A 15,942-nucleotide genomic window follows, 5' to 3' on the forward strand; every position below is an offset into this window, starting at 1 on the left:
TCTCACCTCTTTGAAAGCACACAACGAAGAAATGCCTTCACTGACAATTTTAAGTTAATTCCAAGCATATCAATGCTATTGACCATTCAGTTCAGCAGTGTTGTCCTTTGGATCCTCCATGACATGCAGAACTGGTTGTGGGGAGACCTCAATTCTCTCTTGAGAAGAGATGCCAGAAGGCAGCATTTGGCCACCACTCCCCTTCCTTCTCTTGTACGTTGGATGCTGTCCAGGTTTATTTTGTTACATATCACATTCAGGCCCCAGACAAGAGGCACATTTGAGAATACAGCCTAGCTAAAAATAACTTCGCTGAGCCTTAAGCCAAGCAGGATGAAGTAAACCCTCGCTCAGAAAGCGTTAGGAGAAGTCAGGCTCTATCAGATGAGGAAACATGCCAGCCATTGACCATCCGAGGTCTAAGCATGGTGCCTTTAGACCCCAGGGATTCCTCAGTACCCACGCGACAGCGACCTCCAGGCACTCTTTGCTTTTCAGGAGACCGTCTCTCCCAATGAATGCCAATTTTTGTTCCCATTATCCATGCCTGCATCCTCCCGAGACTAGTTAAGTTCTGCAGTTCATCCAAAGAGGGTTTCAGGCCACTGAACCAAGTTGACTTGGAGATGTCAGTAATCCACAACCTGCAGTAAACACCACACTGGAATGCATTTATTCAGATCTTACTTAGATGACTTAATAAATAATTTTAGAAAGTGGCTATTTATTTAAAAAACAGTAGCAATCAATTTAGGACTTTAGAATTTTATTATACTCTTCTGTTTAGTATGGATATTGATGTGTCCTCCAACACTCTCCTGCAATATTTAAAATGTAGGGATTAATATAGACTTGCTGTCATAAAGACTGACCTAGTGTTTATCGACTGTTAAACAGTTAAATGAATTACAATTTTTTTTTTTTTTTTTTTTAGAGAGCTTGTTGGAACGCATCAATAAATAAGGCTCTTACAAACCAATTCACGTTTGAACTGTTCTGTTGGGACAGTTAATGCTGTAACAGCCATTTATCATGTAAATCCAAATAACTGACATTACGGGAATCTGAAATAGCATGTTTTCTTCTCTGATTTATGATACTCTCTGGTTTTGTGTCTGAGTCTAATTCTCCCAAAGGGAGAGTGAGTGCTCTCGCATGCATTCACACCTTACTCTTTAACACTTGGGAGTCCACAAATAGAGCCCCTTTAAGTGCTGAAGCCACAGCAAAAAGCTTTTAGACACCAAAATCATTAGGGAAAAAAATCCTAGAAAAATCAGATTTCACTGCTTCTAATGCTCACAGAATTCCTCTCCTTTCCCAAGTACGGCACGCTGCCTACAGCTGCTACTCCATCCACATCCCATGGCTGCTGCAGCCAATTCCACAGCTGCGGTCAGGTTCCTACAGCGGCTCAGGTTTAACCAAATGTTATGCTCTGCTGCATAAACAAATCCCGGAGGGAGGAGAAAAACCAGATTCAGAACACCTTCAGTATCTCTTGATCCTACGGCCAGCTGCTGTAAACAGAAGAGGTCAGGACCCGGCTTATCTTATCACGTCAGCCACAAGAGCAATGAGACGGGGCTGCTCGGGCACTTTGCAGAAGGTACCTAAATCCTGCAGCAACTTCCTACAACGCAAGGAACATTGTGTTCAGACACTCACCGCTCATTTCCTATTTTATTCACTAAAACTTGTGCCGTTGAGTATATTTTCCATTTACTCTTCAGATTAGCACTGAGGAAGCAAAGGAATGCAGGCATCTTTGCCCGTACCTCGGACCGCAGTACCTGCGATGCTGTTATTTCTTGGGTTTTGCATAGGCATTTTCACATCACGCAGGTGATAGTAATGCTTCGCCTGAGCTTTGCTCCAAATTCTGTCCCTTGAAGGTAAATTGGCATTCCAGCGCTGTGTTGGTGTGCACATATGAAGTGGATTAAATGAATCAGAGGCACAGTAAGATCTTTTCCGATAAGATCATTTTGTTCCCCTCATTTTCCCTTTTTCCCTTTCCCTTCTTTTCCCCACTCTCCCCTAAGCAAACAAGCTTCCTGGTACCTCCTGCTGCTTGTTCCAACAAGCCCTTTTCTGCTGATGCTCTTTTCTTGTGCTCGGATGGATGTTAGAAGCCTTCAAGAAAAGATCACTGTTAGAGGGCTGCAGCCAGGCTGGCTTCTTACGAGGTGAAACAACTGTAGTCTGACCACGAGAAAGGCTAAAATATTTGGAAAATATCTCAGCCACAGCAGTCCCTGTGAAGGAGTCTTAGAAACAACTGTATGCAGAAAAACTGGCCCAGAATTTGCACTCCAGTTCTACATAAATAAAAGCAAGTCCCAGGGAAAGGATTTACTATTCTGTTTTTCTGAGCTATGTTTTGGAGCAGATAGGAAAAACGTGTGATTTAAGCCATTGGCCTTTTCTCCAAATTGTGACATTTATTTACACGTTCAGAGAAACTTGTGTAAATGCCTTAGCCGCTCCACGACTGCAACCCCAGTTTGCTCAGTTTTGGTCTGCAAAGGAAGCAAAAACATTAATTCTGATTTCATGGCGGTTTACAAGCCACCTGTAAAGCTGTTTACAATTTAACCGGTGAAAGCTCACCTTTTATAATTTAGAGTCCATCACAGGATCCAAAGAAAACCATGAGGCCTCTGGAATGACACCAATGGTACAGAAGATCTGTGCAGGAAAGGGATAAACCAGGAAGCCACGGACCTGACGTAACCGCTACAGGAGTCGCAGGGCTCTCTGTGGCCACACGGTATTGTCCGCTTTGGCTTTCGTCGCCTAATTAATAAAGGCAATGGGAAATACATTCCTACTATTGCTTTCACTTCATGCAATTGTAGTTGCCAGAGGGATGCCAGGATCGTACAATTATTTCTGAAATTGCAAGCAGGGGGCCAGGCAACCCTGTAGCACACACTGTGAAGTTGCAGCTGGTTGGAATGGAACTTGGATGTGGGTCATTTAATCAATTGCTTTGTAAACGGTTACTGCATTTTTTGGTAAATGGTCAAGTAAAAAAAAAAAACCAAACAAAACATTCTGTTGTAACAAAACCAGCTGGCAACAGCTTTACAGTTCAACAGAGAAAATTCTACTCTTCTAATTTGGATATACCAACCCAGCTAAAGATTGCCTGTGCCCTCCTCACATTTTTACAAATATGGATATACCACTTTTACATGCAGATCTTCCCATTTAAGATAAATACAGAAATTAATCCTTCAAACTAGCAAGTTTCCTTTTCTGCTCTGTGAAGGGAAAACAATTTTGCATCCGATAGCTGCTCAGGTAGCTACTGTGTTAGTGTAAGTGCCAGGAGAGAAGAAAAACATATTGTTCTTCGTATTTCTGCACACGTAAGAACCATCAGTGGATGGCTGGGAGGAGAGATCACAGAATCGTAGAACCATCCCACCTCTAGGTAGTGGCTCTTCCCATATTAACAGAGTGGCTGAAAGCTTTTAATACACAATGAATATCCACTTGATGATGTAACAGCCAGGAGGATGGGAGATGCACGCCAGCCTAACCCAACCACCTACGTTACGCAGCCTGAAGAAGGCAATACAGACTCATTTTCTGCAAAGCCACCCGCAGGGCTTACCCCCACACGTTGACTAGATAAAGATGAGAAAAACTCAGCTTCCCGTTGTTGGTGCCTTAAGTTAAATGCCTGTAACAAGATGATGGGAACAACTGACTCTTGTCAACTCTTCTAAAACACGGAGATGTGCTTGGCGGAGTCTCAAACACTTCACCAGAAGGAAAAAGGTCTAGTGGAGGGTGTCCCTGCCCATAGCAGGGGGGTGGAACTAGATGATCTTGGAGGTCCCTTCCAACTCAAACCATTCTGTGATTCTGTGATGCTATGATAAAAAAGGGAACAGAAGAACAGCAAGTGCCTGGCAGTCCCAAGCAAGCCCTGTGTGCTCGGCTCTGCCACTCCTACAGGAGCAGCTCCAAGGCAGTACGGCAAGACATATGTAAATCTAATTAAACTGCCAAGAAGTTAATAAATACTCCCTGTCAAGAGCTACGGCCCTAGCTTGCCCAAAGCATTAGATGCTGCACTCTATCCAACCAGGGTGAGGAGGTCCAGCTGCAGAGAAAGGTACTAATTCAGTGTTAGAGTGTCAGAACTGGAAGGTAATGTAACTTTTCAAATGACGGGAAAGCAGCAAACGAAATCTTCACACATCTCAGAGGATGCTCAGAGAAAGCCAGGAATGACAAATACATGAATTTGAAAGCTTGTCATGAGCAACTTTTTTCTAAATTGCTTAATTCTCTCAAATTTGAGAGAGACTGCTTAGGTAGACTCTGCATTTATAGGGAGTCTGTTGGCTAGGTGAAGCCCGCCTTTTGCAGATAATGATAACAAAGTGTAGATATGAAGAAAGCAAAAGTAAGAATTCCTACTGATTTATAGTTAAAAATACACATTTAAAAAAAAATGTCAGCCAAAGGAAAAAAAAAAAAACAAACCAACAACCCACAGCAGAATTAAATATTATCATTTCTGATCCAAACCTATTTTGCTAACTGTTTTCTGTGGGCAATTTTTTGCATATCCAGAGCCTTAGGAGGCATTCTCGGTCAAACCCTACCCCAAAACAGACAGCGGATGCTCTCCCAACTTCACAAGTTTTGATTCCCCCCAGCCCTCCCCTGCAGGCACCCTTTTTTTTTTTTGATGGAAAGGAGCAGTAAGAGTCTGTTCAAAGTCCCTACAGGGTACTATTTCTACTAGATCTTTAATTAATCTCACAACAAACTTAGGCTTCTTCCCTTTTCCATAAAATGCTGGCCAACAACCTCACTGAACGCCTGCCTCCAGTCACTGCTAGAGCTAGAGCTCTGACATAAGTGATTTTTGACACAACATCTGTCAAGCTTGGAAAAAAATTAATACATAAAATGTCTCCTCTGGGCTTCTGCCATTCATCATGCCTTTGCTAATTACAGCAATAAACTCCAACCAAAACTCTGAAGGACATGTCAATTCTAGCAGGCATACAGATGTTTACTTAGAGTTCAGAAATTAAATATGTACTTAAACATCAACTGAAAACTCTGTCCTGACTTTGAGTACCGTGGTGAAATGCCCAATCCCTCTGACAAATCGGGCCAGGCATTGAGGTTAAACATGGATTGAGGTTCGTGCCCTTAAATATCTGCATTTGAAAATGTTGGCTGTTCTGCTTTCGCTTCAAATAGACATTTCCTTGGCATCCAATCACCCTCCTCTTCCACCCCACTTGATATATCCAAGTTTTTTTAAAAAGATGAATGAATAATAGGTTTCCTGACAGAATAATAATAATAAAAAAAGGATTAATTCATCACAATAGTAACAGCTATGTAACTGCTCCAACAAATATGTAACATGCTCCAAAGAGTTAAATCCTGAGTTTCAAAAGACATTCACCATGTAATATACAAAACTAAGCTTTTTCAAATAAAACATTTTGGTTAATGATAACTAAAATTTGACATTATTAATATCAACTAATATTTTTTCTGAAATAATAAATCAAGTCCTGTTTTAAAATATCTGCATTCTGCCTTTCCATACAAAATATAGTGGCGCTGTGGTAGAAATGAAGGTGATTGATGTGAAAGACGTTGAGCTAATTTCCCATTTCGGCATGAAATCCAGAAATAAATGTGCAATCCATAAAAGATGAATAATTTCTGATGCATACCTATAGGCCAAATTTTGAAAGATGAAATAAATTTTAAAAAAAAAGAGGAAGAGAAAGGGATATTTTTTTAATCCTATGATTTTTAACCTAACGCAGTGCTGAAGCAGGAGTAGTCACATAGGGAATTTCCTAATTGGCAAAGCCTTAAGGATAAATGAAACGCTGGACTGCATCTATTTAAAATGTTTCCATCTCAGAAATAAAGAACAGCGTAACTCTCCTAAAGCGGATAGAGCGAATAATCCAATCCCTTAACCCTCTCATCAGTCATACTGACCTGCCGCGAAGCTGACAGCTTTCTACGCCAACCCATCCTGGTTTATATTTTCTTCCTATTGTATGACCTCTTCTTTAAGCAAATAAAGTCCCGTTCCAGTGTTTTGAAATTATGTTTTTTCCCCCCCGAACACAGTGATCTAATCACTACATGATACACCACATTTTTCCTTTAGGTAAGCCCAGGAAATTTCCATTTCTCTGTGTAATAAGCCTGTCTTTGCTCATCTGGGTAAGACAATGCCGTGGCAAGCGGTCAAAGCAGGTGACGGCGGCTCTGAGGGCTGGCTCTTAAATCTGTATTTGCCCACCTTAATGCAAGGGACCCGATCGTCTCCGAACACAAAGGGAGCACCAGGTACTCTGTGTTTTCAACTAGCAGGCATCTGGCTTGGTGCCTGGCCGTCGTCACTGGGAGCAGATCACTAAAGGTGCTTATGGCTTTCGGCTCCCCCCATGACGATCTGGCAACGGGTCTGAAATTCTGACCTCCAACCTTGACATTGATTTTGCTTACGTAATGATGCTAATGCCTCTTGCAAATCTAAATGCATACATGACCAAGGATGGATAGCACTCTTGCTTTCCCCTTCTTTTTAAAAAAATAAAAAAAAAGGGACCAGTTGAAACGGCACTTGGTTCATATGACACCGATGTGCTCCAACCCCCTGTCCAGCCTCTTAATCAGAAAACGTGCATTTTTGACTAACACCAAGAACTATACAATGTACAGAACACATCATGAAAAATTAACAGTCTCTTGGAAACGTAGCTACAAAACAGATCACGGCTGGGGCTGAAGCATGCACGTCCTAACCATGGAAATCCGCCTTCAACCACTCCTGCTCAGCGCTGCAGATGACACCCTGCAGTGCGCTGCAGCGACTGAGAAGCCTTCAATGACATGGATGACAGGAGGTGTGGAACCTCACACAGAGAGGAACTCACTTGATTCTGCTACACTGGGATGTTTCCACTGCCTAGGTATGGGGGAACGATGCCTTGTTCCGATTCCATGTTATTTTACCCGATTTCCCCCAAATTCCAGCAACCTGAACATTTAAATCCATAGCTGCTCCTTCTCTTGGCTGGCTTGCTCAAGTAGCTGCCCATCTGCCGGGTAAGTCCAGTGGCCATTGTCATTTGGCAGAAGGGACACGAATAAACAGGGAAGGAATGCTGCAAATGGAAACCAGGAAAAACAGGCAGAGAAGCGACATTCAAATTAGTGCTTGGATAGAGGGAAACACTGGTGAAATTCAGACATTTTCCGAAGAGGCAAGAGCCAAGGGGACAGTCCGGGCACATGTATCAGCTGACCAACCACCCACACGTAGCTCGAAATAAACATGCAATCACATCTCACTGACGAAGATCCTTTACTTTTCATTCTTCCACTTCCACGAGTCCCCAGAATTTCATACTTCCCAGTTCATCAGCAACATCCCGCTGACTGCTGGGGATTAGCAGCATGCTGCTGATTTACAACCTTATGTAAACCCAGACACAGAACAGCATTTTTGGCGGGATTTGCACATATGGAGAGGCAGCAACTTGGTGCCAAGAGTATGTTTATATTTTAAGGAAAAAATATTTCTCATGTTTACTTATTGGACTAGTAGCAAAAACTCTTACTTTAGAAAGCAAGTTTTATTTATTGGCTTTGTTCTTTATGGAATGCATCTTGCCTTTTACAGTTTGTTTAGAGATTATTTTTTTTCAATTTCCCTCTCCTTTTCCTTCTTCTCCTTGTTAACTACAATTTACCACTTGAAGACACTATTTTGGTATTCACAGCTGCAATATATTACTGGGATTAAATAAGCCTTCATTTCAAATACACATGTACAGTGCTTTCTTCCTGAGTTACCTCAATATGCATAAGAGAAAACTGTAAAAAAAAATAAAATTGTAATTTTGGGAAAACAGAAAACTCTCTGTGAAGGCCAAAAGGCACAAAAAAAATTGTTACTAAGTAGAAAGCATTCTTTCGTAGTGGGTAAAAAGGAAACAAACACTTTACTAAATGGCCATTTCTACCCTGTAGTAAAGCTGGCCCATCTGGGCTAATGACAACAGAAGGATGAGCATCAGTAATAGGAATTGCGATTCTTGACCTACAACAGATCCAAAGCTCATAGGAATTAACTGGTAGCTACAAGCACATACTTAGGGTTTGGGCTTTTTTCTTGCTGAAGAAGTGACTTTTAGGACACAGAAAGGTCTCAAGTCTCCTCTATGAAGAAATTGTAATTTTTGCTTTCTTCACTCAGAAAGTCTGACACGAAGATAGAAAAGTAAAGAAGTTATAGAATGATAATTCTCTTAAAATATGTATGTGAAGTCATCATATGCATTACAAAATGTGACCTAATCCACTGATGATCAGCAGAACTAACCAGGAAAAAATTTTTCAGCCCATTAGTATTTGTCAAATAAAAATGTAAGGATCAGCTTTCAGTTCAAAAACAATGACAACAACTAATGAAAATGCAACACATCATCTAAACCAGCAATTTTCCCCCCACAAAGACTGCTGTTCATCTGGCATGCCTCAGGCTGTTATCATGGTGCAAAGGAAAAAAATTGAGATCACTAGCAATGCAGTTGCTGTCCTGAAAGGTCTGTCAGTACTTCCCCAGAACTAATGGGCACAAATAGCTTTAGCGATGACAATTATTATCATTTTACCATCACTGTACGTCATCTTGAGTTGCTGATTTACTTGACTATCCTCCCAGATTATTCTGCGCTCACCACGTGCTCTTACCCCGAGCAAGTATCCGGCAGGATTGTGAGACTACGCATTTACATGAAAAAAAAAAATATTAAAAAAAATAGATTTAAAGCAGTAAGGAATTGATAAGAGATGACTGCAATGGCCAGGGGTGTATGCTCTCCAGCATGCAACCCCATCCCTATCAAATACAATCATCCCCATGCCGCTGACTGCTGCCTCTGACCTCCGTGCTCCACGATGCTCTCAAGCTGACTCGGGCTGAAGGGCTGCATTAACAGATGCCCTTAACGAATTTCTGAAAGACAGCACCATCAGTCAACTAATCAGGACCCACTTGCAGCTGGGCGTGCGAACATGAGCACTGCGGTCTGTGCACAGGTGTGCCGAGCACAGCTGCTCTCGCGAGAGCTGCTCTCTCTCACAAACGATGGCTCTGGCCGGCCCCACGGCTGGGCACGCCGGATTTCGGTGCACCTGTACAGCCGGGGAGCTGGCAACGTTAGATCTGAGGCATCTTGTGATGGGTCGTTACACTATCTGCTTTACTGTCTCAGCGTTACACATTGACATTTCCACATGGAGGCACTTGCACAACAAGCTCCAGAGCTGGTAGCACCCACATTTCTCCAAATATTAGGCCCTAACATTGGAAAACGCTGCATGCCCAGCATACAAAAGAACATCACCCCCAAAACCACCCGAAACAAACACATAACCAGCAACAACCACCCACCCGTCTGTCTAAACCTGTCACAAGGCTGTGGGAGAATTTCCTACGCTGGTGATTGCACATTTTTGCCCCCACACTAAACGCAACAGCTTACACCTTTTTCCACTGTGCTTTCTTGAAGGGAAGCGTAGGTACTACAGGCGAGCCAGCTCATCCTATAACCGAGCTTCCCACGGATCGCCTTGCAGTTACATGTTCATGTGCCCTTGTCCTCAGGTGCCTAATTGGGAAACACCTGGCTTGGACAGCCTAATTCTCACAGCGCCAAGATAAGAACGATAAATATTTGTAACTTGACTGAGCGGAAAGGAGAACGGTTCGTGTGACTTGCTCCAGGCTCACAGCCTGACTCAGGGCCAGGATTAAGCTTGAGGAGTTCCCCGTTCCCAGGTCTATGGTCAGCTTTGCCCGTGCATCGTCAGGATCGTTGCTTCATGCCACGCTGCAGAAGAATGGTGAAACGCAGCTTTCTGTGCTTTTATGATTCACCTAATCTTTTCAGACTTATTAGGCACAACAGATCAGTAACACAGACTTTACAGAGAGCTTCATTTGTTAAGCAATCAGTTCCCATCTCTCTGTTTCACCGAAAGAGTGGTCAATTTTCTGGTTCGAGCCTGCAATAGACTGCTTAAGTTTCACATCCTGTATTTTTAGTGCCTTTCAGGGCTAAAAGCCATGAAACAGCCAAGCCTACAGAGAATCAAACCTTCTCTTGCCTCATGCAACAAAGAAAATCCTCAGCATCAGCAGACAGGAGAGCTTTTTGTAGATATCCATGTAAGACAGAGGAATGACTTACAAGGCTTTGAGCCAGCATATCCACACAGCTGTCCACCCCTGACACGGTAAAGATTCTTAGTTTTGCCTACGTGAGAAGGGATTAGCTTCATATTTCTATTTCAGAACTGACTGAATAGCAATCGATCCAGTAACCCGGATCTATGTGCTGACAACAATCTATCTACAGAAAGAATTTAGACTAGTAACCTGCTTTGCTTCCAAACTTATTTGCAACGTTTCCCACAAGTTTTGATGAGCTGCCGTAAGTACACATATGGAATAATTTCTTCCCACATTTACTAATTAGCTTTAGTCCTAATACACACCAGAATCTGATTCTTTGTGTCTTGCTCAGCCGTTATTCCACTTTATTACTTGATGCTGGTATGTAAAAACAAAGGTGCATTTCCTCTTGTGCATACATGCTACAACACTAACATCACTCTAGCCTGACACATCACCAGCTTTTAAATGCAGCATTCATGGCATGGTAACATCTTAGCATTTGCTTCAAGATGGGATTTACTGAGAAGTCAAATAAAGCTTTACCTTAACATCTGAACAGCTAAAACTAGTCTAGACTAAATGGGAGCGCTCAAATTGTCTGCTTTAGGACTCCTGTGGGTAGCGACGCTTTATCACATTAGAATTACAGTTTTCAACTAAAAAGGAAACTCGTGACTGATGTGCAACATGGATAAGACTCAGTACTATGCAGTGGCAGAGCTCATGCAGAGGGCTATGCAGATGTCTATCAGCAGTGTAGTAAAAATGCATGTGAAGAATCGGTACTTTTCTCCCCCAGTACATCCTCCTGAAACAGATAATCGATCTTCCCAAGAAAGCTGCAGGACCCCAAGAACATTTACTGTGACTTTTGGGATCCAGCAGAACATCAGCCTGACCTGGAGAGCTCGATGCTCTGGCCAAACCCTGCTGCTCTGCAATGCCCTGGCACCACCCAACAGGGCTCGTCTTGTCGACGGGAATACACGAAGGGAAACCTCTCATCTTCCCCGGAAGAAGAGTGCTTCTACCTCACCCCTCAAAAACTCCACCATAAAAGATAAAAAGGGTGTTGCTTGAGCACTGCCGTATCGCAGTGCCCTCTGATTGCTGTCTGGCTCCCAGGGTTGCCTTATTTATAGAACGGGTGGAACAAGAAAGTTATTTTGATTTATAAACCCCGTAATTTTTTCTGTTTTGTAGCAAACATGGCCCAATCAGTACAAGCAGTCTGTCTCCAGGATGTTCAGAGGTCTCTTGCCCAACAGGTTCGAATACTTGTCTCTGTCTTCTGTATGAGAAATGAGCAGGCAACCCTTAAAAATAAATACTTAGAGGACTTGGAAGATTAATAGGTTCCTGATTCCAAGGGGGATTAAAAAAAAAAAGAAGAAAAAAAAGAAAATACTCACTACGCATTCCCATTGCAGACAGTTTTACTACCACTATTTCACACCATGTTCCCAATATTCTCCGATGACTGAGAAGCAACACTATAATGAAGACACCCTCGCCCAGGTACTTTCAGTAACAATCTGGGCAGACATCTTTTTAAAGAGACTGACATATATCCTAATTGCTTTTTATGAGATGATGAGAAGCTCTACAATTGTCATGTGTATTTTGACCTTCACTGATACCTAACAGTGGCAGAAAATTACACACCGCGCTGTACCTGCTGTAAACTTATCCCTTTTCTATCCTGTTATTAACCGTTCTCCTTTTTGAACTTGCAGCATCTCCTACTCCAGCCACCAAAATGGAAGAAAATGCCAACACCAGCTTCGAAGAAGATTTTGAAGGACAGGCGACACACACAGGCAAGGAAACTAACTGCACTTTTTTTCTAAAAACAAGCTAAACCATCCCTGTTCACTGGGGAAGCCCAGAATTCAAGTAGATCCAATTGGTTTGCCAAACTTCTTGCACAGAAATACAGGCTCCAAAGTCAGCAAGAATGTATTTTGAGTAAGCGACACCCCTCATGGACAGGCCGGTACCCCTAAACTGATATTTGTGGCAATCCTTCTCATATCTGAGGCAAATGGCAAACGCAAAAGACCCCTGAAGAAGCCACCAACAGCAATGGCCCAATGCAGCTCCTGTTGGTTTATTGCTTCAGTCATGAACAATGGCCTTTCTTCTTCTGGGGAAGAGGGAAGAAAACAAAACTGCAACAAAACCCACTCACACACGCTAGAATTACGTTATAAGGTTTCACTATACAGGCTGAATTATTTTTTTCCTTCTTATAGAAGGAACATTCAGTGCTAAAAGTGAACCTATAAATCCTTTTGGCAAACACAGCATAGCATTTAAAAGCATCCTTGCTCAGAATCACAATTCTTTTTACCCCAGCACTCAATCACCATGATTTTTATGAGTACTGACATTGTATTCAGCTCTACAGACAGGTAGAGCTTCATCCCACCCCACCAACAGGTAACTATAGGGCAATCATCCCCTCCCTGTGCTCCCAGGGCTTCTTTGTGCTATAATAAACGTAGCTCTCGTAATAACTCTTCCTGGGGTTCTTTCCCAACCAGCTTTACTGCTATTGGCTAAGATTATTTTTTATATATAAGGGACCCAAATGTAGGGCACTGCATCCACACCTAGGCTTTAAAACAGTTTTGGAAATCATGCTACTGTACTGTTATCACTATGCCAACAGGTTCAGGGTAATTCCTGAATCTTGTTTGCAAAAGATCAGGTCACCTTCCCACCGAAGGGTGTACTGCCTTTAGCCACCACTTCAAAAATGTTGAAATTTAATCCCAGACAGCCTTGGCAACTGGCAACATCACATCTCTCTCATGAGAGGGAGAGCTGCTTGCCTAGCCTTTTCTGTATTTTTCATAGACATAAATTTCGCCCCTGAAAACACTAAAATATTCCTTGGTTTTGCTTCATATTCTAAGATGCAGATTAAAATGTTTCATTCTGAAAAACACCACTGGAATTTTGATTTTTTTTCCCCATTTCAAAATTTAACTGCTTTAATCAACCAGCTCCAAAGACCAAGATCTGCATTACAATCAGAATTATCAGAGCATTTGCCTTACAGGTTACTCTTCCAGTGGAACATGTATGGGCCTTAAAAAAAAACAAAACTCAAGCGTCCTGTATTCTTGATTTTACTATAAGTCCTCATGCATGTTATGCATTCAAATACAGAGTCTATTGAGAAATGCAAATGTACTTCTACGAAACACTAGCTTTGGCCAACATGTCAGTTCTAACAGGTTTCAACATCCTTGTCCTTGTTAACTATTCATGTAGTTCACCAAAATCCTTTAACAGGAACCTGGTAGGAACCAGACGAGCAAAGTGATCCGGGTGAGAAAAGAAACCTCTTTCTTTCAGTGGCTAACGTACCACCTTGGTCTCAAAGCTCTGGTTTTCGGCACTCCTGGAGAGCACTCTGGAAGGAAGAGGGGCAGATGGATAAACTGCGGCACAGAAGGACAAACCAGCAAAGGGCAGAAAGTTCTTAAGACAGCTTCCTGTTGAGCCAGTTTCTCACCTAACTTCATCTCTCTTAGGGCCCAAAGGCGTTATCAATGACTGGAGAAAGTTTAAATTAGAAAGCGAAGACAGAGACTCCTTATCCTTGAGCAAGAAAGAAATTCTTAGACAAATGTCTTCACCGCACAGGTCTTTCAGTAAAGATGATAAAGACAGCAGAGACAGATTCTGCCGCAAGGTAAGAGAGGAAAAGCAAAATAAATTCATTTTGATTCTATATAAAACATACTGGTTATACACTAGAAAACCCTGAATTTGCCAGACTCGATTCCTTTGCAGCTTAGCAGAGCTCTCACAATAAGGGCAGAGCAAATGCACGTCCAACCATCTATCTAGTCTCCTCTCAAGCAAAGTCTAACTTCCATAAAACAAGCAGCGTATTTCACAACAGCATATCACACAGCGCAGTCTGACCTTTCTTCCTCCTTTCCCTGCCTCAATGCTCCATCCTTGGTTAAGGCAATGGAAAAAATTTAGTAAGTTTGAAAATGTACTAGTCAGGATAGACCTCCGAGCCCGAATGTCACTCATTTCCAGTTACCAGTTCTGAAAGGGGGGACCCAAACCCCAAAAAAACTCAGGAATTAAACTTTGACCCCACTACAGTCGCTGGCAAAATTCCCATCAACTCTGGAAGATCCAGTTTTTGCCAAATATGGCAACTCTCTTCAATACCATCAAGTTGACATGCAAGTGGTGAGACAGGATCTTCACCCGTCTCTTGAAGAGACCTTCCAGAGTCACTGCAGTAAGCAATTGCTCTTCTAGCTAAGCTTTCAATGCAATGTTCTTTAGACAACAACTTAGTCTCTTCCTGTTTCAGCGTCAACAGATGACCACTTATTAACATAACGTTCTCTCAATATTCACAGATGAGCATGCAGGAGTATGAATTAATTCATGATGAGCAAGAAGATGAAAGCTGCCTACAGAAATACCGCAAACGCTGCATGCAGGATATGCACCAGAGGCTGAGTTTTGGGCCAAAATACGGTTATCTGTGTGAGCTGCAGAATGGGGAACAGTTCCTGGAAGCCATCGAGAAAGAACGTAAAACTACCACTGTCATCGTCCATATTTATGAAGATGGCATCAAGGGCTGTGATGCTCTCAACAACAGCTTGACCTGCCTGGCAGCTGAGTATGCCACCGTGAAGTTCTGCAAGATCAAGGCCTCCGACACAGGGGCTGGAGACCGCTTCTCAAATGACGTGCTTCCCACTCTGCTTGTCTATAAGGGCGGGGAGCTTCTGAGCAATTTCATTAGCATTTCTGAACAATTCAATGAGGAGTTTTTTGCTGTGGATGTGGAGTCTTTCCTAAATGAGTATGGGCTGCTACCTGAAAGGGAGCTTCCAGCACTGGGAAATGGCAACACGGATGAGCAAGATGTTGAATAATTAGAGAGCCATAGTCCTCACTGTCTCCCTTTCCTCCTCAGTACATTATAAATCAATCTCAGTAACACCCATCTCATTTAGAGAAGGCTGTCTCTGCTAACTTATTTGTAAGATACACATATATAAACATTGCTTAACTGTTAGTATGTGAATGCTACTTAAAGCACATACAACTGGCAGTCTTGTACATAATTATTTCTACGTCAGCCACAAGCAGTAGGAAGAATAGGAGACGACAATGGTGATCTCTAAGAAATTAAGAAAAGAAAAAAAAATTAAAAAGCGAGGGCCCAAGCGCGTCTCCACGAAGCACACAAAGAACTTCATTTCAGCAGGAACAGGACTGATCCATCCCTCTGCATACACAAAAAGCCATCTCTGTGCTCTGGAATTATGGCAAGTCCTGGCTCCTCAGATTCACTTCTACCGACTGCAGTAGGAACAAGATCTCATCCAGCAGTTTTAAGAACAAACAAATAACCCAAAGTCCTTACATTCCTAAATGGCTTAGGTATCTAGGACATTACTTTATGCTTCTGCATTTAACTTTCAATATTCATGAAAATACAGAAGTTAGCTCAGCACTTCTATAAGTCTGTCATCCAAACAGCTAACAGACACATTATTAGCTAATTTCAGTTCATTGTTGCTCCACATTTTGAACAGAAATATTTAAAATGTCTGCGAATTACTGAAAAAGTATATTATGCTTATGTAATAACTCCGAATAAAGCTTTACAGCTCTCAACACCT

The 15,942-nt window shown here is 42.2% G+C and overlaps 2 protein-coding genes across 2 annotated transcripts in view; one reads left to right on the forward strand and one right to left on the reverse strand.

The window, feature by feature from the left end:
* ODR4 (odr-4 GPCR localization factor homolog) overlaps nt 1–15,942 on the reverse strand; it is a 126,028-nt gene that overhangs the window by 89,331 nt on the left and 20,755 nt on the right. The gene's annotated exons all lie outside the window — the stretch shown is intronic.
* On the forward strand, nt 12,006–15,206 carry PDC (phosducin). The gene is made up of 3 exons (XM_054834137.1): nt 12,006–12,081; nt 13,807–13,967; nt 14,662–15,206. The coding sequence occupies exons 1-3, from the start codon at nt 12,021–12,023 to the stop codon at nt 15,187–15,189; spliced, it is 750 nt and encodes a 249-aa protein (XP_054690112.1). The 5' UTR covers nt 12,006–12,020; the 3' UTR covers nt 15,190–15,206.

The sequence above is a fragment of the Grus americana genome, chromosome 8 (genome assembly GCF_028858705.1).
Source record: "Grus americana isolate bGruAme1 chromosome 8, bGruAme1.mat, whole genome shotgun sequence".
Lineage (NCBI taxonomy): Eukaryota > Metazoa > Chordata > Aves > Gruiformes > Gruidae > Grus > Grus americana.

What these genes read in the sequence shown, in the direction of transcription:
- PDC (XM_054834137.1), top strand. Translation starts at nt 12,021, where the DNA reads ATGGAAGAAAATGCCAACACCAGCTTCGAAGAAGATTTTGAAGGACAG. An exon ending in AGGACAGGCGACACACACAG is followed by an intron (nt 12,082 to 13,806) that starts GCAAGGAAACTA and finishes CATCTCTCTTAG; the next exon opens with GGCCCAAAGGCGTTATCAAT. An exon ending in GAGACAGATTCTGCCGCAAG is followed by an intron (nt 13,968 to 14,661) that starts GTAAGAGAGGAA and finishes CAATATTCACAG; the next exon opens with ATGAGCATGCAGGAGTATGA.